We start from the raw sequence: 27,291 nt of genomic DNA, 5'->3' as shown, positions 1-27,291 counted from the left end.
GGAAGATTAATCTTGGGACTTGCTCTGGAGACCTCCAGTAAGTTCAACAGGTCACGCCAGCTGGGACCTGTGATGTTTTCCCGTCACGCTGTGACCGTGCTGTGCATGTTGTTGCTGCAGGGAGTTGTAGGCCAAGCCTGTTTTCTGGATCTCCTCTTTTGCGATGTGCTGTGATTTGAACTGTCCAAGACTTTGGTTTGATGGATGAGGAAATGCCTGGCAGAGCCAAAGAGCCTGAAATGTTTCAGACTGTTGTGACAATGCGTGCTTGCTCTTGGATTGCATATCTTATCAGCCTAAGGAAGGGGCTACGGACTGCCGTGTGCAGAAAGGACAGTAGCCTGGATACTCAGAGGGACCAGTTCAGGGAAGGGGAAGCCCACAAAAGGGCATTGCTGCAAAACCTAACTCTGGTGACCCTAAACTGAGCTGCATTGCCTCTAGACAAGGAGATGCCTCAGGAGCAGGAGGCTCTTAAAGATAGCCAACAAGCATAGCAGGCGGGTGGTGCCAGGATCCCCACTCACTGTTTCCCTGTGTTGTTGGTAACAAATCCCCTCCGGCTGGGTGGGATCTGACACAACCTTTTTATTTTTTTTCCCAGGGCACCCTCGAAGATCAAATCATTGAGGCTAACCCAGCTATGGAAGCTTTTGGCAACGCCAAGACCATAAGGAATGACAACTCTTCACGTTTTGTAAGTGTCTTAGCAGGACAGAGAGCTCATGTGTCGTGTTTATGCAATGAATGCATTGCTTGTGTGGCATTGTGGTTTTGTAGGGCATGAGACAAAGGCACGTAGCAGGAGGCTAGCTCTGCTTCCTGGTGGGGCTGGATTGCTGAAGTGAAGCTTCTTCTGATTGCATCAGTGCAGTAGATGGTGTGCTGGTCAGAAAAAATCACCCTGGTGTCACAGCCCATGGCTGGCCTTACAGAACCAGAGCTGAGAAGGCCAGTAAGCACAGCCTGAAGTGCTGGAGCTGGGAGAGGCAAGGGTGCCCCTTCCGAGGAGCAGCATCTTTTCGACTAAGTGCAGCCTGGGTCTGCTGTGGGATGCTGAGCTCATCAGCCACAGGTGGCTTTGATGCCTGTTCTTGTGCCTTGGAGGGAGAGAAGACACCTGGGTGAGATTCCTCAGCACACCACAGAGCAGGAGGCCGTGGGCAGACTCAGTATCACACTGCCCTGCAGAACTGCTTAGCTTCAAGAACAGGTCTGAGGACAGGGATTTATCTGTTGTGAGTGAAATTTCTGCCTGTATAGTGTTTAAAGCCTTAGGCAATGCTGTCTGACCCTCTGCATGTTACAAACCAGGGAACTTCACCCATCTACTCCTCACTGAGCCCAGTAACTTGCCTGGTATCAGCAGAAGCTTAAGAAGTGGGAAATTACCAGTTTCTTGTAGTTGTCTGAGGTTTCTGGGTGCTGTTCAGAGTTGTAGCTGTGTAGCCAAGCCCAGCACTCATCTCCTGCAAATGTTTTCAGGGCAAGTTCATCCGGATCCATTTTGGCCCCTCAGGGAAGCTGGCCTCTGCAGACATTGACATCTGTGAGTAAACACGTGCCAGCTGCCGTGGGGAGGGATTTCTTCTCGCTATTTGTGTTGATGCTGGGTCAGCTTCGTGGAAGAACAAGCCCTCCCTTAACCCCTCTGCCCTATTTGATTCTAGATCTTCTGGAAAAATCAAGAGTGATTTTCCAGCAACCTAAAGAGCGAAGCTACCACATCTACTACCAGATCCTCTCTGGGAAGAAGCCAGAGCTGCAAGGTAAGGCAGCCGAAGCTGTGGCAGAGTCTTTGTAGCACGATGGCCTAAAATAGCCACAAGTAGGGCTCTGTTGCCAGCTTTGGGGTCCACAAAGAATGAGCAAACCCAGCCCACCATGCAGGTACTGCCCTCAAATGCTTTGCCTGCTGCTGAGATCATAGGGTTGGCAGGTAATTCAGGGTGGAAGGGATTTCAAGAGGTCATCTAGTGCAGGATCCTTTATCCTCACTGACCGAGGAGCCAGACTAAAGCCTTTTCTGCAGCTGTCTCGGAGCAGAGCAGTGGTCACTTGGGGTTTGTCTGCAGGGTGGGAGCATGCTTTGCAAAGCTGCTTTGCATAGAGTGCTCATCACGTAGTAGGTACAACACTGACCTCAGCATGTGCAGGCTGAGTATTTCCTCATTTTGGGGTAGGGGGAAGTGTTTTGCAGCCCACTCTGAGCTTCTTCGGCCACCCTAGTGAGATGACCTGTTTCAGGTGAGCTTGAAAACAGCTGCACAGCTCACTCGCAGCAGCAGCCCTGGCTGTAGGCATACCCTAGATGTGTTCCCCAGGACAGCCCCAGCTGACCCAAATGTGCAGGGCAGCGGTCCTGTGCTCTGAGCAGCCCTGCCCTCCAGGTGCCAGCTCACACGCGGTACACGGGAGACCTTTCCACACTGCAGAAAGATGGCTGGCACAGTCCCCTGGCGTGGTCAGCCTCTTGGCTGCAGGCTCTTGAGCTTGTTGCTGGCTTGAGAACAATACCTTATTAGGTAGGTCTGGAGAGCTGTGCAGAGCAGTAATCTTATCTGGTGGTCACAAGGACATGGATGGCCACTTCTAAATCAGTCTGCAGCCAAGCCATGTCCCAAGATAGCAAGCAGGAGGCATATCACAAAAGAGATGGACCCGTGTGTGGACCTGCCTGAGCTTGAAGAGGCTGTTCCTCCCACCAGCTGGTGCCCTCTAGTTGAGGCTGGTGAAGCCTTACTGCTCCATCTGTGTCTCCAGGGTTGTCCCTCTGCCCCAGCTTTGTCTCTGTCAGACTGGCCTCACCCTCTACATGTGTTCCCCCAACAGATATGCTGCTGCTCTCCCTCAACCCCTACGACTACCACTTCTGCTCGCAGGGTGTAACAACTGTCGACAACCTGGATGACGGCGAGGAGCTCATGGCAACGGATGTATGTGTACTTCCTTCAGACTGCACATCCCGAGGAAGGAGACTTGGGGTGGGGTGGGGGGTGGGCAGGCACAACCTTCTTCTGGGCAGACATGGGGACGTGTTCTGGCTTTTCTGTGTCCCTCTTTAAATTAGCTGTGAGTTCCTTCTGGTTTATTGGCAGTCGCTCTACACATGCTGTGAGCGTACAAGGAAGAGCAGAGTGAGTCTGATGTCCATCAACAGCCTCATCCAGGCAGAGTAGTTCCCTGCATTAGGGAGGGCTTCTAGCACAGAGCACTTTGCATGGCTCCTGTGGCAAGATGAGACCTCAGCTTGGAAAACTCCATGCTTTTGGGTGCTAGGCTAGCCCTTTTGCTTTCAAATAGATCTTGTGGGAGCTGCACTCGCATTCAGAATCCTATGGACAGGATTCCTTGGCTAGGTGCCCACCAGACAGAGCACCCTGCTCAGAGCCCCGGGATAGAAAGGGTGCCTTAGGAGATGGTGGGAGGACCAACCCTCACCTCAGAGTGGTGATTTTTTTTCTCTATATATTGCTTTGTCTCTCTTCAGCATGCCATGGACATCCTGGGCTTCAGCAATGACGAGAAATATGGCTCCTATAAAATAGTGGGTGCTATCATGCACTTTGGCAACATGAAGTTCAAGCAAAAGCAGCGAGAAGAGCAGGCAGAGGCTGACGGCACTGAAAGTGAGTTTGGCTCCATGCTGCCAGATCAGGCATGCAAATTCCTCCCAGGGCAGACTGTGATAACTTCCCTGGGCTGGTCCATGAAGGTCAGTCACCACAACCCCAAGCAACCCACTGTCTTAGGACCTGCTGTAGGTGCACAAAGGGACTAGTCCTTGAGCGGGCATATGTAGGAGAGCCTTTCCTGCACGCGCTAGGTGGTCTCATCTGCGTCAGACTTGCCTCCACAGCATCACAGGCTGTCACACCCTGGCTGTGCTTCACCTCGTTCAGTTTTCATCTGCCCTTCGTCTCCTCTTCTCTTGCACTTCATGAGACAGCCTTCCAGAGCAGGTCATCCACAGAACGTGAGCCAGGCCACGATCAGGTCTGCAAGGACCTGCTCAAGTCACAGCCTCCTGAAAAGTGGTTGAAGTAGGACACAGTCACTGTCTAATAATTTTTCCTTGTTTGTTGCTTAGGAAAATCCAATGCAAATCATAGATCTAAGACAATAGTCAGGCTACAGAGCAAACCTGAACATTCAGAAAGGTCAAAGCTCAAATATTTTCTGTTGCTTTTGCCCTGCTGCATTATGCCTTATGCTCCCAGGCATAATGGAGAAGCTTCAAGGAGAGGGTGACTTTCCAGCATGTAGAAGGATGAGAAGAGGGAGCCCTGTCACTTAACTGGAAGGCTTAAGCAGTGACTAGACATCAGCTGAGGCAGGGATCCAGCAGAAATGACTACCTGGATTAGACCTTGTCATGCTAATATTCATGAAGGAAGAGTTCCCCTTGCCTGAGGAATGTCAACGCAAAGCTGCTACCTGGTAATTAGTGAAGATTTTGATCTAGCAGTGATTTCCCTACAGAAGTGATTTTCTGGCTACAATCTGCTATTAGGAGTCTATGAAAGATAAGCAAGAAAATCACCTCTCTTCTGGTCAGTTCAGATTTGCTGCATGGGAATCCAAGCTTCCACCGGCAAATACATAGCTATCACCAGATCAAGAAGACTCAAAAAGGTGTTAGGCACCTGTCAAGGTGCAGCAGGTCTGCTATGGCCATCTCCTCCAACCAGTAACTTCTCAGGCAGCAGCTCCAGACTTTAAAAGCGTCATACAATATGCAAGATGAGAAATCACACTAGACACTGGAGGGAACTCTGGAGCAGGTGGAAAAACTACTATAGTTAGCACTGATCAGCAGAAGAGCTGGTTTGGGTTTTTTTCTTTTTTTTCCTTCCCAAGTCTTCCTTGCTGGCTCCTCATGCCTTTGTACTGTTTTACAGGTGCTGACAAAGCTGCCTACCTCATGGGAATCAGCTCAGCTGATCTTATCAAGGGGTTGCTCCATCCTCGTGTGAAAGTGGGCAATGAATACGTGACCAAAGGTCAGAATGTGGAACAGGTGAGTGTCCAAGGACACCTCCTTACTCATGCTGGTATGTGACTCCTTTGCAAGCAGGCCCATAGCACAATGTTCTCTGCACAGGGTGAACGGTGCTTCAGTTCACTCTCTCGGCTTTAGGAGGAGACCCCAGAGCAGCATGAGAAGATGTATCCATGATTATTGGCTCTTAGCAGCTGGGAAAGCTGGCAGCAGAGCTGGCAGACAGCTCTGGATATTAGCCAAGGCTGGAGGTTCAGTGCAGTATCTGAGATGTGGGTTGGATCACAGCCAGAAGAGGTCCATTTTCTATGGGTCTGTTTCAGAGACAGTCACACACTCCCAATGAAGAGTTCAGCTCTGGAAAGTAGAAAACTTATCTAAATACTCATCCAAAACTCATTTAAACTTATATTGTGGGAGACTCAAATACACCAAAAACGTATCTTGTCAGATTCCAGCCACATCACAGTTAGGAACCCAAACCTGGCCTGAACAGTGCAAGCCAGTCGAGGAAAATTCAAGACAACCTTAGGAGCTGGTGTCTTACCCAAAGTGTGCTGTAGGCTTCTGCCATGCACAAGGCTTCTGAAAATACCCCTTTAGTCTGAATCTGTATCCCAAGACCTTGGAGGCTAAGACCAGGCCAGGGACACAAGAACACACTTGTAAGCATGTGAAAATTAATCTTGGAGCACATACTGTAACCATGAACTCCCTGGATCTCTCTGTCTGTCCTTTGTGTGCCAAGAGGAGCTCTCTTCTTCGTCCTCTAACTCCTATGAAAGCAAGGAGAAGCATAAGTGCTCGTGACCTGCTCTATGATTTGTTTTGGCAGGTTGTCTATGCTGTGGGAGCCCTGGCTAAAGCCACCTATGATCGCATGTTCAAGTGGCTGGTGACTCGGATCAACAAGACCCTTGACACCAAGCTGGCCAGACAGTTCTTCATCGGAGTACTGGACATTGCAGGCTTCGAGATATTTGACGTGAGTTCTGCCAGCCCCCTGCAGTGGGTTCAGAGGAATGTTATAGCTAGACAGCTCAGTCCCCTCATGATTGACAGCTCTATCTCTTCCAAGAAACTGCTGACCTTGATAAGAAAAAGAGCTCTCTTCTGAAATAATTAATCTGGAGCAAACGGGCAGTTTGCAAGGACTGTTGTAACATTGCTGTGGGCACATCTCCAGTGATTTCTGGCTACCTGCTCTGGTAGCAATCCAGCTGAGCCTGGCAGAGATCACTCCACACCTAAACAAATCAGAAGAGTGAATCACTTCACATTTGGAGCTCCTTCTGACACAGATGTATTTTATTCTTGCAGTTCAACAGCTTTGAGCAGCTGTGCATCAACTTCACCAATGAGAAGCTGCAACAGTTCTTCAACCACCACATGTTTGTCCTGGAGCAAGAAGAATACAAGAAGGAAGGCATCGAATGGGTCTTCATTGACTTTGGCCTGGACCTGCAGGCTTGCATTGACCTCATTGAGAAGGTAAAGCATGAGTGAGGCACAGGAACGGTACTTCTGGTAGGCAGTTTGTTTGCAAAGACTGGAACAGTGAGAGGTGCTCTGCTACCAGAAATGAAATTATTCCCTCCCCAGTCAGTGCCAAATGTCCCATTTTGTTTTTCCCACATTTACAGCTCAGAGCCTCCAGCCCATTGAGTCCTTTTTGGCACAAATTTTGACTTTATGAAACCAAGGAAATTACGGTCCTACCCACCAGCGAGCCACAAAACCTGGTGCAGCCTTTTCCTCCAGAGAACAGTGATCTCTGCCCCTTTTTTCCTACCCACTTGCTGCTCCTTAATGCCTCTTAAGTACTTGCTATTTCAGAGCAGCTTGTGTAAAAGATTTCCACCATTGCATGGAGGAAATTAATATTTTTTTTTTTTTTAAAAAAAGAGAAAACCTGTTAGGATACTGGAGAGGATGTGACCTTGCTCAGTGTCACCAAGACTCCCCCATTCTGGGATAGGACATGGCAACACTGAGCTCAGATCTCTTTATACCACCTTCTCCCTGCAGCCACTGGGAATCCTGTCCATCCTTGAAGAGGAGTGCATGTTCCCGAAAGCCTCTGACATGTCGTTCAAAGCTAAGCTCTATGACAACCACATCGGGAAGTCGCCCAACTTCCAGAAGCCCCGGCCGGATAAGAAGCGGAAATACGAGGCCCACTTTGAGCTGGTGCACTATGCTGGGGTGGTACGTCCCACCACTGGGGTGGTCAGCTCTCCCACAGCATTCACACTGTCCCCCTTGCAGGGCCGTCCTTACCTTTGCCTCTCTCCTCTGGTGGCAGGTGCCGTACAACATCGTTGGGTGGCTGGACAAGAACAAGGACCCCCTGAATGAGACAGTGGTGTCTGTCTTCCAAAAATCCCAGAACAAACTCCTCGCCTCCCTCTATGAGAACTACGTGGGCTCTACCTCAGGTGAGGATCAACCTCACCCCTTTTTTGACCTTGATCTCTCCCTCCCTTAGCAGTAAAGCCTCCTCACCCCCACGCTGAGCTGTTGGTGCAGCATTCCTGCATCCAGCAGCCTGGGCAAAGGGAAGACCCACACTGACCCCTAAAAACCTCCATGACCTGGGTAGGTGGGTTCTCTGGACACGCAGCGCTGCCCTAGGGGCTTTAGGGTTAGGGCCAGGCTGAGCTTGTGCAGTGCTGTAGAGCTGTCCTAGAGCTGTCCTGGTGGCCCTGTGACTTGGGATGTGTGAAGGGGTCTCTTATTACCAAGAGCTGAGGAACAACACCCAGAGTTGGGTGCTGTGGGAGGTGTTTATGGTGGTCTGTGGCTTGGCTCTGCAGCAGGGCACTACCATCTCTGCTTTGCAGAGAGCCAGAGCTGCAGGCATTTCAGGGGTGTTTAGGAATGCCTCTGAGTCCTCCCAGTTGAGCAGATGTTTTGCTGACGTAATTAATCAATATTTCAACCCAACAGAGGAACCTCACAAGCCAGGGACCAAGGAGAAACGTAAAAAGGCAGCTTCTTTCCAAACAGTGTCGCAGCTGCACAAGGTAAGAGCCAGCCCCTCGTTCAAGGCCATGAGGGAAGCACGCTCGGTGTCCCAGTATCAGTCCCACTTCCCTGCCAAGACTGGGGTATCTTGCACATGAGCTCCTGGGGCCTGAAGGAGCACCAGGGCTCCTGCAGGACCACCACTAGGCAAAAAACCCTAACACCCTCTCATCCCTGGGCAAGGAGCCTGTGCCTGGCGGAGTCCCAGCCCTGTCCCCGTGCTGCTAGGGAAGGACACGAGGCTCCAGGCTGGGAGAACGATGGTTCCCTTTGAGCTGGGGCTTGTGCTGCTTCTGCCCACGTGATGCTTGCGCTGCTCAGCAGCTCCTTCGCCTTTGAGAGAGCGGCAGTTAAGACTTGTAGTGATGTTTAGATAATGTATTACATGAACATCACTTTAAGTCTGTGCTACTTCTCTCCTCATTCTTGTCAGCGGGAAGGACAGCCTTTGGGCAGAAGAAAATGAAGGAGGATCTTGCAGGTCTCTGAGCAGGCAGCTCTCTGCTGTCCTGTCCAGGGAGGTGACCTGAGCTATTTTACAGCTCAGGATAACCCGCCCCCCCGTTCCCATGCTCACCACAGGAGTTATTTTTCCACCCCAGAGCTTAAACAACTGGAAAACAGCACAGACGGCTGTGTGAGCCCAAGGCTGTGCCCTGCCATGACAGCCTTGTGGTGACAGGGTGCTCAAAATGGGCAGCACTTGTGTCAGAGCCCCCGTTCAGGGAGACGTGACTTTCTTCCTCCTGGACAAGTCACAGGCCTTGGTGAGAAGGTGCCCCATGATGACATGGAGCTGTGGGAAGTGTTCCCTTCCCCGCGCTGGCCCTGGACAGGGTGAGCCTGTATGAGAGGAAGGCAGGCTGGAAAGATGGAGGGTGCAGATGCCTTTCCCACAAGAAAAAGGCAGGGCCTTGTCTTGGCTTGAGCCCTGCCTTGGAGAGTAAGGGGGGGGCCCAGACCGGGTCAGCCGGGCCCTCTGTCGTGGCTGAGGGCAGCATTGTGGAGGTGCAGGGAAAACCTGGTGAGGTGAGGACCACAACCAGTGTGGATGCCAGCACTAGATTTTCAGGGTGCTGAGCACAGGGCTGATGGGCAGCAGCAGAGCTGTAATACCAGGGATACGTTCAGTCCTGTGTTCCTGGCTCTTCCCTGCAGCAAAACTTTACCTACAAACACTCGGGAAGCATCTGGCTCCTCTCTGGCATAGCAAAACCCGCAGATGCTGTTTGGCATGTCTCCAGCCCAGTCCCCTCTGCCATTGCTCCCACCCTGGCAGAAGGCAGTTGTCCTGCTGTGGGGCTGGAGATGTCCCTGGGCAGCATAGCACAGAGAGCAGCCAAGCAGGAGGGAATTCCCCCTTTCTCACAGAGTGGTAAGGGGCGCTCAGTGTCTGCTCTCTCCCTGCCTGTGGGGGGAAGGGGCTGGAGACAGTGTTGTAGGGGAGCAGAGCTGTCACCTCATGCCTCATCCCCCGTGTCTGCCCTACAGGAGAATCTCAACAAGCTGATGACCAACCTCCGCTCCACTCAGCCCCACTTCGTCCGCTGCATCATCCCCAATGAGACAAAGACGCCAGGTATGCATGGACTGCGTCAGCACCCTAGCAGCTCCCTTGGGTGACATCCACGTGTGGGAGCTGGCAGGGACTTTTGCACCTGCCTTCTCCCCGACACTTTTCTTGCAGCAGGTCTGCTGCCACGGGGACCTGGCCCCGTCTCAGTGTGGAAACCCCTGTGACCCATGCCAGTCTCCTCTACTGGGGAAAATAAGTTTTGCCAGGCTCCTGTTTTGGCTGTACATTGATGGTTGGGCTGCCTCACACTTGCGTAGAACAGCAGACACGGACGAGTCTGTCAGGCTGGCTTCCACCATCCGAGGCTGAGGCTGCAGCACTGGTGCTCAGCATAGGCCTACAGGACAAGTTAACACCTGTGTTCAAAACCATGGCTGTTTCCAGAGTTCAGGCCTGTGCTGCAGCTCCATTTTCCCTGTCCTCTTGGGATGATTGCCTGCTACATCTTTGTTCTCACCCGTAGGAGCCATGGATGCCTTCCTGGTGCTGCACCAGCTGCGCTGTAACGGTGTCCTTGAAGGCATCCGCATCTGCCGTAAGGGATTCCCCAACAGGATCCTCTATGCAGACTTCAAGCAGCGGTAACCCCCTTTTCTTCCCTGCCCATCAACCCACGCGTGTTCTGAGGGGACACGGCCTGGCCCTGGCTCTGACCTGCTCCCCACCTTGTGCAGGGCTGATCAGAACCACCACAATACGCCCAGTGCATGTACAGTTTGGGATAGCTCTGCTGCTGGCTCTCTGGTGCCAGGCGTGGATATTTTGGTGCCAGATGTGATGAGACAGCAGGGCTGGTGATGTTTGAGGTCTGAATGCAGGGCTGGTGTAGCTGGATGGGGGCAAGGTTCAAGTCCTCCCATCCTGGCTCAGATTTCTCTCTGCCCTTGGGATCCTTACCATTCTCCAGCTGCCCCCTCCACCCTGCTTGGCCTGAGCCTGACCAGGCATGGTGAGGCCAGTGGCCACCTCCTTCACAGTCTTCCTTGTGTTCAGGGACTAAGATCTGGCAGAGTTCCCTGATGTCTGCTCTGCAAAGAGCCCATATTGCACCCTGGAACTCCTGGGTCGTACATAGCTCCAGCCTGTGCTGCAGAGACGTGCTCCTGGGAGAACTGCCATGACTGGGGTGTGGGGATGATGGTGGAGCCATCGACACTCTACTGGGGTTCTCTTGCATGTCCTCTGTGTGCTGTGTCCCTGCAGCTACCGTATCCTGAATCCAGCAGCTATTCCGGATGACAAGTTTGTGGACAGCAGAAAGGCCACAGAGAAGCTGCTGAGCTCCCTGGAGCTGGACCACTCGCAGTACAAATTTGGTCATACCAAGGTGAGACCAGGCAGCTGGTCCTTGGGAGGGAGACGTGTCCCCTCCTGTCTCCCTGCAGTCCCACTGTGCTCTGCGCCCAGCTTGCTGCCTGCGTGGCCACAGCCCTGCTGCAGTCCTGCACTCTGCAGGTTGCCTGTGGCCCTTGGAGGGAGGGCAGAGGAAGATGCAGGCTGGGAAGAAACAGGTCTGAGCAGAAGGTCACTGCTGCCTGACCTCATAGCACCTGACACAGCAGCTAGTGTCTGCTGGGGAATGCAGTGCTCAGGGCAGGGAGATCTGGTGCCCAGCTGTGCCTGCTGTGGGTGCACCTCCAGCCGGGGCAGCCTGGGCGTGTGTGCCCCTGCAGGGAGGGGACCGAAACCAGCAGAGTGTACCCCTGCTTTGGGCCACATGTAGTGATGATGCTGAGCCTTCTGTCCTCTCTGCTGTTGACCCTGCTCTCACTCTCTTGCCTGCAGGTGTTTTTCAAGGCTGGTTTGCTGGGCTTGCTGGAAGAGATGCGAGATGAGCGTCTGGCCAAGATCCTGACCATGCTGCAGGCCAGAATCCGCGGGCACCTCATGCGCATCGAGTACCAGAGGATCATCAGCAGGAGGTAGAGCTGTGGGGGCAAGGGGCAGAACATTGTGTGTCTCCTTGATCCTTCTGCACATTTCAGTGTGTTTGACCTGTGGGACTTGCCTACGGCTGGCAGTGGTTGGGAAAGGCCAGAGGGATGGAGGCAGACCTGTAAGAGGTCTGGCGTGGCCCTGGCAGGGAGGGTCAGTGTATCTAGGTGGAGGAGGGAGCCTTTGGTTTCCACTGGAAGATTCCAGAGGGTTGCAGAGCAAAGAGAGCTCAAATCCAGGCCATGCCACCCATCCCATTACAGTGTGCAGACAATGTGCAGCCATTTGTTCAACATGCTGCCATTTGTCCCGCTGGGGAAGAATAGAGCCATGCCCAGGCCTACAAAAGCCAGGTCTCTGCTGCAGTGGTGATGGGACACAATGAATCTACACCCATGATGATGCTCTTCTTGTATCCCTCCAGGGAAGCCCTCTACACCATCCAGTGGAACATCCGGGCCTTCAATGCTGTCAAGAACTGGTCCTGGATGAAGCTGTTCTTCAAGATCAAGCCTTTACTCAAGTCTGCTCAAACTGAGAAGGAAATGTCCAACCTGAAGGAGGAGTTCCAGAAGCTGAAGGAGGCTCTGGAGAAGTCTGAGGCTAAGAGGAAGGAGCTGGAAGAGAAACAGGTCTCCATGATCCAGGAGAAGAATGACCTGGCTCTCCAGCTGCAGGCAGTGAGTGCCTCCCCTTCTCCCTGGATATTTAAGGACAGTGCAGGGTCCATGGGTAGAAGAAGGAGCAGGGTGTGCTAGGTGCCCCTTTCAGCCCCCTGCAGTTCTGAGACCCCTCATTGCCACAACCTGTATGAAGTGCAGTGTTAGACTTGATGCAAACCTGAAGCAATGTCACAAACTTGCCACCTCAGGGCTGCTGTGGGAACTCATGCTCCCCTGGCTCTGGAAGGCGTGATCTCCTTCCAAGGGGGTGGGAGGGATGGCGATGTCTGCTCACCAAACTGTGGCTAATCTGTGCCGTTTCTGTGCCAGAAGTGTCAGTCCAGTGAGGAACTCCGGAAAGATTTAGTTGCTGCTAGCCTTTCAGCCCTGGTTAGTGTTAGTGGTTGTCCCATGGACCTTGAAAACGGGCAGTGACTAGAGCTGTGGGTTTTTTGTACACCTGAGCACCTTGAGTGTGCTCTGCCCCTTCCACAAGGAGAGCTTCAGCTCTGGGCCAGGAAAGCATGGCTGAGAGCCTGCTGGTATGCTCTTGAGGCGGTGGGTGAGCACTGGTTCTCCTGTGCCTGTCGCAGGAGCAAGACAACCTGGCAGATGCAGAAGAACGCTGCGACCTGCTGATCAAGTCCAAGATTCAGCTGGAGGCCAAGGTGAAGGAGCTGACAGAGCGTCTGGAGGATGAGGAGGAGATGAACTCAGACCTCACCGCCAAGAGACGGAAGCTGGAGGATGAGTGTGCAGAGCTGAAGAAGGACATTGATGACCTAGAGATCACGCTGGCCAAGGTGGAGAAGGAGAAACATGCCACGGAGAACAAGGTAACTGACCCCCTGCGCAGAGTGCAGCCTCCTTGCCCTGGGGCCTCAGTGCTTGTGAGGGCACCAAAGAGAAATGTCAGAGACGAGGCTGCTGGTGTGTGGGAGCTGGAACAGGGCAGAGGAAAAAGAGGTGTGGGAGAGAGCAGAACCTTCTGGTGTCCCGCCTCATTGCACACGAGTGGTATGGGCAAACAGTGCTGTGCAATGGCAAGTGACCTGGGGCACTGACAAACCACCTGGTGGAACCAGCCTGGCCAAGGGGAGAGGGGATGGATGCTGATGTGGTGCCAAGCTGTTGGAAGAAGGGTTCGTCGCAGTCAAGAAGACGCTCAATATGAGTTACGCATCTTGCTCAACTTTATCAGTTTCTAAGACTACTTATATAGAACCGATACACATGCATATTCGTAAAGCAGAAATGTAATTGGTTAGTAGTCTCTAAACGCGCGCGGTTCTCACACCCCTAATTATCATGACTGAAATAAGCATTCTATCCATGTAGCTAATTGTGTTGCTGTGCTTCAGCCTTGTAGTTTGTTACTCCCTATATTCCCGTACCGCTCCCTACCTTCCTTGGCCCTGCACCTGCTTTCCCAGCAGCTGTAGCTTGTTACAGCCACGGCCTGTTGGCACAACATAATTACTTGGTCTCAGGATTCAAGAGTAGCTCAGGGCTACCTTTCTTGTTAACTTCAGCACAGCAACTTCAGCACAATTCTGATTACAGGCCTATTCTAATACCAGGCCTGGATTGTGCAGATCTTCAGAGATTCTAAAGCCACGCTTCTGCAGCCATTCTTCTGCACCAAGCTGCTGTTGATAATGAGTCAGGCTGCTGATTTAGCTTTGCATCCCCTCTCTCTGAGATGTACTCAGTTTTTGACCTCACTGACCTAGGTGAAAAACCTGATTGAAGAGATGGCTGCTCTGGATGAGATCATTGCCAAGCTGACAAAGGAGAAGAAAGCACTGCAAGAGGCCCATCAGCAGGCCCTGGATGACTTGCAAGCTGAGGAAGACAAGGTCAACACACTGACCAAAGCCAAGGTCAAACTGGAGCAGCAAGTGGATGACGTGAGTCATAGGCCAGTGATGGTGCAGTGAGAGAGGTTTGAGCCACAGCTCCAAGAGAGCCCAGAGGCTGTCCCTGATGGGATTTGGAGGGTGGGATCATTATCAGATCCCCATTTAATATGGCCAGTTGATGAATAACCCCATTGACAAACTGCCCCTGAACTGAGAGGTGATCTGGAGTACCTCACGGAGAGCAATCCTGGCTGAGGGAATGGGGCTGGAGAGCAACTAGGAAACAGCTCTAGCTCTCAGGGCTGGGAAATCTCCCACAGCAATGGGCATGGGGAAGGTTGGGGCTACAGAGGGTCCTTTCCCTCCCTATCCTATCTCTCCCTTCATTCTCCAGCTGGAAAGCTCTCTTGAACAAGAAAAAAAAGTCCGCATGGACCTGGAAAGAGCAAAGCGGAAGCTTGAAGGAGACCTGAAGTTGACACAAGAGTCTGTAATGGATCTGGAGAATGACAAACAGCAGCTGGAGGAGAAACTCAAAAAGTGAGTGTGTGATATGCGCCTGGGCTGCCTGCTTACTCCGCCAGGCAGTGCCCACCTCTAAATCAAGTGGACGTGTGGCCTCTGCAGAGGCTGCTGGGATGTGATCACGGGCTGGCCTGATCAGTCCAGGTAAAATGAGGGCTTAGTTTTCCTGGGCACTGTGCGGAGATGCTGAGGAGCTTGTCAGCTGCACAGACTAATAGGTCAGGGCACTATAGACCTTTCTCTGTACGTGAGGTTGGAGAGGAGAGACTTGCCTGGCAGGATCCTAGCACAGAGCTGGGACCTCAGCTACAAGTACAGGCTTCAGCACTTACGTCCCATTCTTGCTGGGGAACTGGAGAACAACACCTCTAGGGAAAACCTCAGAGCCAGGCTGTCTGCCAGCTTGGCCACTCCACCTCCCCCTCAGAGCAGCCTTTGTGCTGCTTCTTACCCCTGCAGTTCCTTTCCTGTATGGGTTCGGTTTTCCTCTGGACCTGGGTGTTACAGTGCAAGGGAACAGTCTTCCTCTGGCTTCAGGAGCCAGAGGGACTTGGCGGGACAGCGTTGGTTGACCAAAGGCTCTGCCTTTCTGTACAGGAAAGACTTTGAAATGAGTCAACTGAATTCAAGGATTGAAGATGGGCAAGTGACTGAGGCCCAGCTGCAGAAGAAGATCAAGGAGCTCCAGGTATGGTGGGAAGAACTGTTCCTACAGCCCAGGGGTCCTAAATTTCCATCAGATGTAAGGTACTGGGGAATCTGCAGGGGCCAGTCCCTCTCTGAGCACAGGGACATCTTGGCAGAAGAGTGATGAAAAAAGCTGGGGCTGTTAGCAGAAGCAAAGCCCTCTGCCAAAATGTCATGGACTGAAAGTTAAAAGTGTGAACTGTTGAGGTGAATGCTAGCACCAGCATGAGGAGCAGCTTCTAGGAGGTAGTTCTCTGTCCAGACTAAAACCTTAAATCCAGTGCCTAAGCTCTGAAGATCCAGATCTAGTGTGTTGAGCTTCTTCCTGTCAGAGACAAGCCCCCATGTTCAGGCTGTTTGTGTGAAGGTTCCCACTGAAAAGAAGCTCCTGTCAGCTGGGATCCTGATGGCTGGGTACACAGGAGAGCAGGAGCTCTGCAAAGCACCCTACCAAGCAGCACCAGGCGTGCCTGCCTCCAAAAATCCTCACACAGCATTTGCTCCAGACTGGTGGCTTGTTGCTCACTAGCATCAGCGGAGACACCTTGCTCCGCTGTGGAGAGCAAAGATGCTGGAGCTTCAGCCAGTGCTTGGAGTATCTGCCTTATTCTGTCTCTGCCAGGCCCGCATTGAGGAGCTGGAGGAGGAGCTGGAGGCTGAGCGTGCCGCCAGAGCCAAGGTGGAGAAGCAGCGGGCAGAAGTGTCACGGGAGCTGGAGGAGCTGAGCGAGCGGCTGGAGGAGGCTGGTGGGGCAACGGCCACGCAGCTGGAGATGAACAAGAAGCGGGAAGCAGAATTCCTGAAGCTGCGGCGGGACCTGGAGGAGGCAACCCTGCAGCATGAGTCCACGGCTGCGGCTCTGCGGAAGAAGCACGCAGACAGCGTGGCGGAGCTGAGCGAGCAGATCGACAATCTGCAGCGTGTCAAGCAGAAGCTGGAGAAGGAGAAGAGTGAGATGAAGATGGAGGTGGATGACCTGTCATCCAACATTGAATACCTCACCAAGAACAAGGTGGGCACTGGTTCTGTACGGGGCAGGTTCATCTCTTCCGTGTACATCAGTGCCACTGGTTGCAGTGTGTCCAGCGCAGCCACGTCCGTGGGATGTTGTCCTACGTAGCTCTTTGCCATGGCCAAGTCCCTCTGTTTCACTAGGTATAGCTTGTCCCTATGTCACTATGGCAGTGCTTGTAGGATGCTTTGCTTGTCCTAGTCAAGTCTGGAGGATCTGGGAAGGCATTTCCTGGGAGACTGACTGCAGAGAGCCCCTGTTAGCTTAGCAGAGACACGAGAGCTCTGGCAGGCTCCTGCTCTCTGCCTTGTGTGCGCATGGGATCAGCTGTGGTGGCCCAGGGCGATGCAGTTGCTGAGCACTTTCTGGGAGAACGGTGCTGCCTGGCCAGAGCTGGGTCTCACCCAGGCTTTGCTCGGTGCGTGCAGGCCAATGCCGAGAAGCTGTGCCGCACCTATGAGGACCAGCTGAGCGAGGCCAAGTCCAAAGTGGACGAGCTGCAGCGACAGCTGACCGACGTGAGCACGCAGCGGGCCAGGCTGCAGACCGAGAACGGTAGGTGAGGGTGGCAGCCGGGGGACACGTGGCTGCCCTGGGGCCGGTCTTGCACTGGGGCATCTGACGGGGGGTGGGGTGGGGTAGGGGGGTGCTGTGGTTTGGCCAGGCACTGTCCTCTTCCTCCCAAGGGCAAAATAAAGATAGCAGGAGCTCCATCTGGAGTGGAGTGGGGTGTCTGTGTTGTGCCTCCCCCAGGCCTTGCTTGGCAAGGAGGAGGACCTCTGGTGATGCTAGTTGTGCTGGGGGATGTGCTGCGATCTCAGGCATCAGAAGGGGGGGTCCCTAGCTGGCACGCTTTGCCTTTAGCTGCTTGCCCCTCTGCCCGTGGGCCCCAGCTTGCCTGGGTGGGGGAACAGCTGGGGCTGCTGGAGGTCTCCATGCAGCTGAAGGCCGCAGGCTCTGGGGAGTGCGAGCTAACATGGATTGCAGCTCTTGGCCCCAAAGTAGCTGTTTTGGTTCTGTTTGAACCCAGGGGAGCTTAGTCGGCTGCTGGAGGAGAAGGAGTCCTTCATCAACCAGCTGAGCCGTGGCAAGACCTCATTCACACAGAACATTGAGGAACTCAAGAGGCAGCTGGAGGAAGAGACCAAGGTGAGGCTTCAGGCCATGGCTGATCTGAGTGACACAGATCTTAGGGAATGGGGCATGTGTCCCAGTGTGACAGTGGCCCAGATTCTTGGACTGGGAAGGTGAGATATACCCTGCACACAGGAGCCCCAAGGGCAACTCTCAACCTGGGAAAAACAGGAGTTTCCTCCCACTGCCCCCAGTCCCGCTGCCGTGGCCAGTGTCCTGGCGCCTGGCACCAGCTGTTCCTCTCACAAGCTTTCTCTTCCTCAGAGCAAAAACGCCTTGGCCCATGCCCTGCAAGCCTCCCGGCACGACTGTGACCTGCTGCGGGAGCAGTACGAGGAGGAGGTGGAGGCCAAGAGTGAGCTCCAGAGGAACTTGTCCAAGGCCAATGCAGAAGTGGCCCAGTGGAGAACCAAGTATGAGACGGATGCCATCCAGAGGACAGAGGAGCTGGAGGAAGCCAAGTAAGTCTCCTGGCAGAAGTTGGTTCCTTGCAGGTGGCAAGTTTCTGTTCAGTGATGGGGCTTTCCCAGACACTGGGGTGAGACTGCACCCTCCTGCCCGGGTTTGAGGCTGTTTGGGCAGGCTGTGGCCTCCCCTCCTCGGAGCGGTGGGGTGGGATGGCGCTTGGGCTGGGGGCACTCACCCCTCGATGCCATCGGCAGGAAGAAGCTGGCCATCCGGCTGCAGGAGGCGGAGGAGGCAGTGGAGGCCGCCCACGCCAAGTGCTCATCACTGGAGAAGACCAAGCATCGGCTGCAGACAGAGATTGAGGACCTCTCGGTGGACCTGGAGCGCGCCAACTCCGCCTGCGCTGCCCTGGACAAGAAGCAGCGCAATTTTGACAGGATCCTGGCTGAGTGGAAGCAGAAGTATGAGGAGACCCAGGCGGAGCTGGAGGCGTCGCAGAAGGAGTCACGCAGCCTGAGCACAGAACTCTTCAAGCTCAAGAATGCCTACGAGGAGTCCTTGGACAACCTGGAGACCCTCAAGAGGGAGAACAAGAACCTGCAGGGTAGGACTGGGCTGAAGCTCACCTCCTGCACTCTCTGCCCAGACTCCTGCTCTCACAGGCAGCCTCCGGCTCCCCTGTCCTCAGCCACGGGGTGGGGTGGGGGTCCCTTGGAGGCAGGGAGCAGACCTTGCTGCTCAGACAAGGCTGGCCCATCTCTCGGAGGGACGCAGCAGCCCAGCCAGGAAGCTGGGATGTGTCCTGCCCTCTCGCTGGGGCACCCTGGGCAGACAGGCGGTGTCACTTGGCTCTTGTTTCCAAATGGTGCGTGATTTGCTGCCGACAGTGCCATGGCTGTGGCTGACACTGGCTTGGGGGTGTTGCTCTCGGACAAGCAGGTCTCCGTGGGTCTCCGTGCCTGTCCCACGCTCTGTTCTTCACTCAGACTGCAGAATTGTCCCCATGCACAACCTCAGCTGCTCTCCAAGGGGCTGGGGGGACAACAGCCAAGCCTGGGCAGGGGGGTGGGGAGGTCACCTGACAGGACCGGCCCCACAGACTTGTTCCTGACCAAATGCCCTTCTGTCCCTGCCAGAGGAAATTGCTGATCTGACCGACCAAATCAGTCTCAGCGGCAAAACCATCCATGAGCTGGAGAAGCTGAAGAAAGCCCTGGAGAGCGAGAAGAGCGATATCCAAGCAGCTCTGGAGGAGGCTGAGGTTGGTCCTTGTTTCCCACTGATGCCTGGATGTTCCTGCTGCCCTCAAGAGCCACTGGCCCACCCTGCAGCTCTGGCTGGGTGCTGCTGGAGCAGGAACCCACACTGTGCTGGCAGGGTGACAGTCCTGAGTGTGGCTGCAACCCCTGGGCAACCTCGCTCATGGGGGTCGTGCAGCCACAGCAGGGCACTGGGGTGGCTCCACCTGCCCTGCTCCCCGTAGCTCTGGGCTGGGGGGCAAGGCCAGGCTGGGGTGGGTGGCCGGGGAGATCCCCCCCAGGGGCTGCCTTCCCACAGCTGCCACTGTCTCTAGGGGGCCCTGGAGCATGAGGAGAGCAAGACCCTGCGCATCCAGCTGGAGCTGAACCAGATCAAGGCTGATGTGGACAGGAAGCTGGCGGAGAAGGACGAGGAGTTTGAGAACCTGAGGTGTGCGCTGAGAAGGGACAGGCTGGGCCACCACTGTGGGGGCAGAGCTGGCACCGTGGCCCTGACAGGGCTGCCCTGGACTGGGAGTCCTCAGGCGGACGGGGCTGATGCATCGTCTCTCCTGCAGGCGCAACCACCAGCGCGCCATGGACTCCATGCAGGCCACGCTGGATGCAGAAGCCCGGGCTAAGAATGAGGCCGTCCGGCTGAGGAAGAAGATGGAGGGAGACCTGAACGAGATGGAGATCCAGCTGAGCCACGCCAACCGTCAGGCTGCCGAGTTCCAGAAACTGGGTCGCCAGCTCCAGGCCCAGATCAAGGTTGGGCGGCTGCGGGTGGGACAGATCCAGCACTGTCCCTGCTGCCAGCCCTGGCTCCCTCCTGTCCCCACTGACCCCTTGCTGCCTGGCAGGACCTGCAAATCGAGTTGGATGACACTCAGCGCCACAACGACGACCTGAAGGAGCAGGCGGCTGCCCTGGAGCGCCGCAACAACCTGCTGCTGGCGGAGGTGGAGGAGCTGCGGGCAGCGCTGGAGCAGGCGGAGAGGAGCAGGAAGCTGGCGGAGCAGGAGCTGCTGGAGGCCACCGAGAGGGTCAACCTGCTCCACTCCCAGGTGAGTGACCACCATGTCCAGTGTCTCTGCTGGCCCTGGAGAGCCAGGAGCATGTCTGGTAGTGGGGTCACAGTGAACAGCCAGTTCCTGTGACACTGGACCCGCTCTGTCCACAGAACACGGGCCTGATCAACCAGAAGAAGAAGCTGGAGACAGACATCTCACAGCTGAGCAGTGAAGTGGAGGATGCAGTGCAGGAGTGCCGCAACGCTGAGGAGAAGGCGAAGAAGGCTATCACGGATGTGAGTGTGGTGTGGGCTGCGCTGTATGGTTCAGCAAGCGTGCCCAGCACCCCGGGGGGGGGGGGGGGGGATAGGGTCTCAGAACTTCTCCGTTGAGCCCCTGTGTCTGGCAGGGCTGCCTGGCCTTGTGGTGATGCCTCTGTGCTCTCGACCTTGCAGGCTGCCATGATGGCAGAGGAGTTGAAGAAGGAGCAGGACACGAGTGCCCACCTGGAGCGGATGAAGAAGAACATGGAGCAGACCATCAAGGACCTGCAGATGCGCCTGGACGAAGCGGAGCAGATTGCTCTCAAGGGGGGCAAGAAGCAGATCCAGAAGCTGGAGGCCAGGGTGAGGAGGCAGGGGCAGACCCCTGGCTGTCCCCCCAGGAGCTGGCTCCTGGTGCTGCCCTAGCCCCTGTGGCACCAGGCTTTGGGGCCCCGTCCCTCTGGGGCCAGGCTGTGTCACGGGGGGACCGTGGGGCAGTGAGGGACAGTCCCGGAGGATCTGCAAGCCTGGGCCTGGCTCCCAGCATTTGCTTGGAGTGGCTTAGCCTCTGCTGTGGCTTCTCTGGGCTGGGAAGGTGGCCTCAGCTGGGGCTGGGGCCAGGGAGCAGAGCACCGAGCTGGCCTTTACCCACCTGCAGGTGCGGGAGCTGGAAGGAGAGCTGGATACGGAGCAGAAGAAGATGGCTGAAGCCCAGAAGGGCATTCGCAAGTACGAGCGGAGGATCAAGGAACTGAGCTACCAGGTACAGCAGCACCCGTCACAGCTGCAGCCCCGCGGGCCCTGGCCCAGCTCCCCCGGCGCTCAGCCTCTTGCATTACCCAGTAACCCCCATGGCAAGCCTGGTGCAGCCCAGCCCCCGCTCGTCCCGGGCTCTGCGGGGACCAGCAAGGGCAGGACAGGCTTCTCCCTGCCACAACGCCCCCCCTGCTCTGTGTCCTTCTGCCCGTTCCCAGCGCCTCCTGAGCTGGGTGCTGGGACACCAAGGGGGCACCAGGGGACTGGGCTGGTGCTGTGTGCGTGTGTGGCGGGCTCCAGCAGCACCGGGACTCTTGGATGAAGGTATCGGGGTCTGCTGGGGTCCTGCTAACGGAGCTGGGGCACTTGCAGGCTGAGGAAGACCGGAAGAACCTGACACGGATGCAGGACCTGATCGACAAGCTGCAGAGCAAGGTCAAGAGCTACAAGCGCCAGTTTGAGGAGGCGGTAAGTGCCTGTCCCCACTGCTGCCCTGCTGGGGACGAGGACAGGGTGGCCCTTCCCCGGGGCTGCGCGTGACGGCTTCAAGGGGCCGTGGGGCTGACACGGGAGCTCGCAGCCTGGTGTCCCGGCTGCGCCCCACGCGCCCGCCCTTCCCCGTGCAGGAGCAGCAGGCCAACTCCAACCTGGTGAAGTACCGCAAGGTGCAGCACGAGCTGGATGATGCGGAGGAGCGTGCCGACATCGCCGAGACGCAGGTCAACAAGCTGCGCGCCCGCACCAGGGAGGTCATCGCCTCCAAGGTAAGCCCACCCAGCCGCGGGAGCCAGAGGGACGGCTGCACGGCCGCATCCTGCCCGGCACCCTGCGGCGCTGCCATCCTCACCGGGACGACGGGCGGCAGAGCGCTCCCTGCGCCGGGCCCAGGCTCTCACCGCAGCCCCTCTGGTTTTTTTGCCAGCACGAGTAGTAGCTGCCCTGCCCCGTCTCGCCGTAGGTTGGAGGCAAATGGCTGCAACAGCCGCTGCCAGCTTTGCACCGCGTGAATAAACGTAGATCTGCCAGGACTTGCTCCGCTCTGTCTGTCAGAGGGTTACCAGGGCCCTGCCTCTGCTGCGGGGGCCAGGGGGGGCAAGCCGGGCTCTGGGGAGAGAGCTTGAAGCCAGGCAGGGGCAGGAGGGGGGCTGCCCCCCAGCTTGCTCCAGGCTTTAGGAAAAGAGCCTTTTCCTCCCCCTCCCCCCAAACCACCGCGGCCCCCGCAGCTGGAGGGGAGCAGCACAGCCCTCACCCCTCCGCTGCTCCTGGGGGAGCACCAAGAGCCCGGGCCGCAGGGCGAGGGGTGGTGGCAAAGGGACGGCAAAGACACACACCTCCACTCGTTTCTTTAAAATAGATTTCTTTAATAGTTTCCATTTAATACGTTTGCAGTTAGTAAATTGGCATTAATCTGGGCAGCACGAACCTCAGCAATCCAGGGGGATAGTGCAGACTTCCAGAAGTATTTGTTAGCGACAGGGGCCCCGCCTCAGCCCCCCTCCCGGCGCGCAGCTGCTGCAACCTCTGCCCAGCACCTTCCTCCCCTGCTCTCCATAAATGAGACAAAACAAGGATGAAGGACGGAGCTGTCTGGTCCCTCTCAAAATGAGATTCTTGAGGCATCTGGCATGGACAGACGAGCCCACGGGACTGTGGTCCCCAGTTAAAATTTGCCTGCGCCCCTCTGCACACTCGCGCCCCTGCCCAGCGCAGCAGCGCCCTTCCCCTGGCGCCCAGCGCGCTCCCGCCGTAGTTTCTCTGCGCCCTGCGCCAGCCCAGCTGCCTCCAGCGGGCCGGGGTACAGGAGTGACCCCCGCTCCCACGGGGGACCCCCACGGCCAGAAGGCGGCTGCGCCCCACAGCCGGCCCCTAACTGTACCTTGCACAAACACGGGATGCGAGAGATCTGCGCGTGATAGCAGCAATCACTGGATGCACCAATTAACTAGACTATGGAAAAGGCATCCCTTAACTTAAAAGCTTTTTAATTTGAAGCATTTATTTTAAGTGTACATCTATTACAGTTAAGAAGAAGCAAAGATACACCAAAAACACAAATACCCAAGAACAAAAAAAGTACAGATGAGAAAGAAATTAGCTCCAGGGAGGTAGGGGGCAGGGTGAGGGTGACCTGATGAAGAACAGAGAGTTGCAGCTGCCCCAGCACGGAGCTCCCCGCCACAAGGGCTGCGACCAGGGTAACCTCACTGGAGCGGGGCAGAGGCTGCTCAGGGGATTCGGCCCCCCAGGGAGGGATGCGAGGATCGCCAGGAGCTCCTGCAAGGCTCCAGGTTTATGCACAAGCTCAGCAGCTCTGACCACCCTGCAAGCAAAGTACTGACTGCAAGTCCAGAGCAGGACAAAGTGTGAGATAAGCGAGAGGGGTGACCTTTAGAGAGCAAGTCCTGCACCTGGGGCTGGAAGCCTCATGCACTCATCCAGGCCCCAGTGCAGGGAGCCTCAGAGGGGGTTTCATTCTGCTGGCAACGATTAGAGACAAAACGCTACAGCTCTGGGACATCCTCGCCACCAGTCCCTCTCCAGAGCCTGGACAGAGCTGAAAGTCAAGTCATCTCATCAAATAAGTTAAGAAAATTTAAAAAAATGCAGATGCGTGTTTCAAAGAAAACTGGTTTCTTTTAGCTGGAGCTGCAAGACTTTTTTTTTTTTTTTTTTTTTTTTTTTTTTTAACTTAAATGCAGTGGCTCAGGACTTCAGGCTGTATTTAATTCCTAGGAATCTGACTGTCTTGGAGCAATACAATTAACACTGGTGAGCAGGCAGGGCACGTGCAGGTTTGGCAATCAGCACTGCCAAAACCAGATTCCCTCTTTCCCAACATACCCTACAAAGTTACTTTCACCCAGGAGTGTTTATTCCCAGCATTTAACACATTCTGATTAAAATAGATTCAGGAAAAAACTGACATCTCCAGTAAATATTGCACTTCAAGATTAATGTGTGTGTTGATATTAAGGACTGAAAGCAGAGACTGACATAAGACTTCCAGGCATAGCAGGTTAGCGTCAAGAGCAATGGTCCTGAAAAGGATTTTAAAACCAGATTAGTTACCCAAGAAGGGACAAGCTGCAAGTTTAAAAAATTAGTACATTTTAATGCTAGCGCTCTGTGAAAAAGCCAACCCCTGTTGCAATTCCACCACTGCCGAAATGTCTCTGTTCTCCGCAGCACTGTAAAACACCTTCAGGTGGGAAGGATCTGCAGGAAAGACAGCAGGAGCAGAGGTTCTCTCCTAACGCACAAACAGACAAGATTTAGTACCAAATGATCCAAAAGTAGATGGTAAAGAGGTGACTGGAGCTAGGGCTCTCAGGAATTAAAACCACACACACACACACACACACACACTCACACTCTAACCAACCCTAAACCCCTGATTCCAAACCCCAACAGAACAGTTACACCTGAAGGGAGTCCTCGTGGTGGCTCTGCACATGGCTGGTGTGTCAGGGTCCCAGTCAGACTGGCTCCTTGGACCTCACTTTGGAGGGCAATTTCTGTGCTTTTTGACTTGCTAATTCTGGTAGCCGTGAAAGAGAGCCACAATTAAATTGGCACATACAGAGTATCCTCATCTGTCAGCAAAAACATACATCTCTGACCAGCCATGCTGGACTAGAAGAGAGGAAAAAATAAAGAGGCTGGTTTTTGCAGGTGATTATTTTTATCCCAGAACAACTGGAAGATACATCCCTGAATGTGCTGCCCAGTGAGCTTTCAAAGTCTCATCCGTTACAGATCAGAGATGGGGACCGGGAGGGGGCTGGGGTTTTGACAATGCAGTAACGCTCCACGGTTCCAAGCCGCACACGCACACACACACTACACAGCGTATCCCTGAAAATCCACGGGCTGCGAGGTACCCTCCAAGCGCTGTCCATCAGAAGCCAGAGCGAAGAATTACTCCTCAGAAAAGTCTCTGTCAATGTCCATATATGCCTCGTCGATGTAGCTAACTATGGCACAGGGGGATGTCCGGTCTGGACTGAGCAGTATAGATACAGTCTCTTTCCAGTAGGTAAAACTAATACAAGAGCTCTGTGGGAAGAGAAGAGGCTGGTTAGCACGGTCCACAGGCACCAACACGCAGCAGAAGACACACCCCAAAGGCATTCAGAGGAGGGAACTGAAAATTGCTTCCTATTCAGCCCGGCTTCCCCAGCCAGGCAGTTTAACACCCCCGATTCACCATTCAGCCCACCCTCCCTGGGGCACGGAGCAGAAGGGCTGGGTGCTGGACCACCTGCACCTTCCACGACCAGCCTCCCACGATCCAGCTACGGGCAGGGACTCCCAGCACCCGTGGGTACGACAGCCCTGCTTAGAGCAGCGCGGGGTGACCAGCGCCCCGGCAAGCCTGTGCGGGGCAGCAGGCAGGGCTGCCCGCCAGCAGGGCACACACACAAGCCCAAACTTCTCCTTCGCTGTCTGATCCAAACACAAACTGGGACACTGCGGTGCTGCAGACCAAGCCAGTGCTGGCAGCAGCTCCCACTCCTGGGGAAGACACAAAGACACCGCACCCTCCCTGCTCGCACCCCTCCTCCATCATTCTCCTAAGGCCGAAAGGCCTCTCCGGCAGCCCTACACCACATCACGTATTACTCAAAGCCATTACACACCAGACAACTATTCCATTCCACCCCACGAGTGGCCCAAGACACAATAAGCACTGCAGCGTGTGCACAGCACAACACAACCTTGAAACGCAGCAGTGGCCAAGAGCTTTGGCCTTGGCAGCGTCTCCCCTCCACCGCCCGGCAGCCCAGCGCACTGTGGGCGCATCAACCCACGGCACAAAAGCTGCGACACAGCGCCCGGCTGCTGCAGGCCTCGCGCCACCCTGCTGCTCCCCGGGTCCAGCTGGCCCAGTCCAGCACTGACCCAAGCAGGAAGAGTGCTGGGCTAGACAAGGCTGAGAAAAACGTTACAAGCCTGCACCGTTCAGTGCAGCTTCTTCCTCCATCATGCCCCTTTCTGGGAATCGAAGCCCCCTATTCTATTTTAACTACTTCCAAAGCCGTAATACTGCTCCTCTTCAGGTACCTCGTCTACAGCAGGCTGCCTGCCCTGCGCTCAAACCACAGCCGCGGGGCTGTGCACTGCAGCGTACGGGCACACCAAAGAAGGGCTTTTCCATAAACACGTTAAAAACCTGTTAAAGCTGCCACCTAGCCACTGAAAAGCCAAGGAAGAAACCTGTGCAACCTCACTTCAGCCTTCTACAGCCTATACAAGGGAGCTGCCTTCTCGTCATGGGTCACTTCTTTATCTTGCCAGAGCCCAAGGCAGACCAGCTCCGGAGTGGAAACTTGCAGGCTGCTTTGCACAGGCAGCTGCCTTTCCCCTAGCAGCTACATCAGATACTTTTCCTACAGTTTGCCACACCAGGAAGAGAGGGAACAGTCTGGTTAAGGCGCTAACTAGTCTGGGAGTTGGATTCTGTCCTGCCTCTACACCCCTGTGCAGGGCTGGCCATCACCAGCCCTGTCCCTCACACCCACTCAGCATCGGCAAGTCTCACTTCTGTGCACCAGAGCCAAGACCTGAGGTCTTGTCTGCAAGGAATCCCCGCTACCTTGTAGTAGCGTGACTGCTTGTAGAAGGGACCGTTACTGGGCGAGATGGTGTGAAAAACACTACAGAAAGTTACACTGGGGGCACAACTTGCTTCCTTCATTCCTTTCGCAACCTCTCACCTTCCCATTTTGGTTAGGTGACTAGTAGATATTGCTATGATGGAATTCTTGCTATGGTAAGAGGTTCACATACATTTTCTAAGCAGGTGCTGTCTTTATCCTTGTTGAGGTAATGCTGTTGCCAGAATCGCAGGAGACTGTGGAAGTTGTTCAGGATGAAGCCTGGGTATTTTTCTGTATATTCCATCTGTTGCAAAGTGCGCAGGTAAAAAGGTAGCTTTTCTTTCCTTCGGGCCAGCATTAGGATAACTAAACTTGTGTTCAAACAGCTGACATTTTCCTAAAAGTAAAAATGACTCTAGGTCAAAAAAAAAGAAAAACCAAAACCAACAAAAAAAAGCCCAAATCAAGACATCTGTTGTACACGTCCTTACAAAATGTGCTTGTGGTAAGCATGCAGTGGAGGTGCTCCTACACGTACCAAGAAAGAAGGGACGCAGGTCTCCTCAAGATAAGCCACATTGCTCCCCGCTC

At 54.8% G+C, this 27,291-nt stretch overlaps 2 protein-coding genes across 3 annotated transcripts in view; one reads left to right on the top strand and one right to left on the bottom strand.

Moving 5' to 3' along the window:
* The window catches only part of MYH7B (myosin heavy chain 7B), a 28,695-nt gene extending 6,567 nt beyond the window's left edge, over nt 1-22,128 (top strand). Inside the window, exons 8-42 of the mRNA XM_055721579.1 lie at nt 605-697; nt 1,486-1,549; nt 1,671-1,769; nt 2,833-2,936; nt 3,491-3,629; nt 4,902-5,020; nt 5,838-5,987; nt 6,323-6,493; nt 7,031-7,210; nt 7,308-7,440; nt 7,952-8,028; nt 9,521-9,608; nt 10,069-10,186; nt 10,809-10,932; nt 11,391-11,527; nt 11,965-12,220; nt 12,796-13,038; nt 13,936-14,112; nt 14,459-14,604; nt 15,187-15,277; nt 15,899-16,288; nt 16,717-16,843; nt 17,319-17,437; nt 17,687-17,883; nt 18,085-18,434; nt 18,967-19,091; nt 19,404-19,519; nt 19,647-19,839; nt 19,932-20,135; nt 20,252-20,377; nt 20,537-20,707; nt 21,003-21,107; nt 21,473-21,568; nt 21,727-21,864; nt 22,023-22,128. Coding sequence (XP_055577554.1) covers nt 605-697; nt 1,486-1,549; nt 1,671-1,769; nt 2,833-2,936; nt 3,491-3,629; nt 4,902-5,020; nt 5,838-5,987; nt 6,323-6,493; nt 7,031-7,210; nt 7,308-7,440; nt 7,952-8,028; nt 9,521-9,608; nt 10,069-10,186; nt 10,809-10,932; nt 11,391-11,527; nt 11,965-12,220; nt 12,796-13,038; nt 13,936-14,112; nt 14,459-14,604; nt 15,187-15,277; nt 15,899-16,288; nt 16,717-16,843; nt 17,319-17,437; nt 17,687-17,883; nt 18,085-18,434; nt 18,967-19,091; nt 19,404-19,519; nt 19,647-19,839; nt 19,932-20,135; nt 20,252-20,377; nt 20,537-20,707; nt 21,003-21,107; nt 21,473-21,568; nt 21,727-21,864; nt 22,023-22,031 — 5,175 coding nt within the window. The 3' untranslated portion in view covers nt 22,032-22,128. The remainder of the gene's footprint in view (nt 1-604; nt 698-1,485; nt 1,550-1,670; nt 1,770-2,832; nt 2,937-3,490; nt 3,630-4,901; nt 5,021-5,837; nt 5,988-6,322; nt 6,494-7,030; nt 7,211-7,307; nt 7,441-7,951; nt 8,029-9,520; nt 9,609-10,068; nt 10,187-10,808; nt 10,933-11,390; nt 11,528-11,964; nt 12,221-12,795; nt 13,039-13,935; nt 14,113-14,458; nt 14,605-15,186; nt 15,278-15,898; nt 16,289-16,716; nt 16,844-17,318; nt 17,438-17,686; nt 17,884-18,084; nt 18,435-18,966; nt 19,092-19,403; nt 19,520-19,646; nt 19,840-19,931; nt 20,136-20,251; nt 20,378-20,536; nt 20,708-21,002; nt 21,108-21,472; nt 21,569-21,726; nt 21,865-22,022) is intronic.
* A 937-nt stretch (nt 22,129-23,065) lies between these two features.
* TRPC4AP (transient receptor potential cation channel subfamily C member 4 associated protein) overlaps nt 23,066-27,291 on the bottom strand; it is a 38,694-nt gene continuing 34,468 nt past the window's right edge. For both annotated transcript variants that reach the window (XM_055721580.1, XM_055721581.1), the window contains 2 exons: nt 26,891-27,097; nt 23,066-25,156 (listed from right to left, as the gene is read on the bottom strand). In XM_055721580.1, coding sequence (XP_055577555.1) covers nt 25,019-25,156; nt 26,891-27,097 — 345 coding nt within the window. In that variant the 3' untranslated portion in view covers nt 23,066-25,018. The remainder of the gene's footprint in view (nt 25,157-26,890; nt 27,098-27,291) is intronic.

The sequence above is a fragment of the Falco cherrug genome, chromosome 10 (genome assembly GCF_023634085.1).
Source record: "Falco cherrug isolate bFalChe1 chromosome 10, bFalChe1.pri, whole genome shotgun sequence".
Lineage (NCBI taxonomy): Eukaryota > Metazoa > Chordata > Aves > Falconiformes > Falconidae > Falco > Falco cherrug.
The sequence above is the reverse complement of the archived record's forward strand: the minus strand, read 5'-3'. Positions and strand labels throughout refer to the sequence as shown.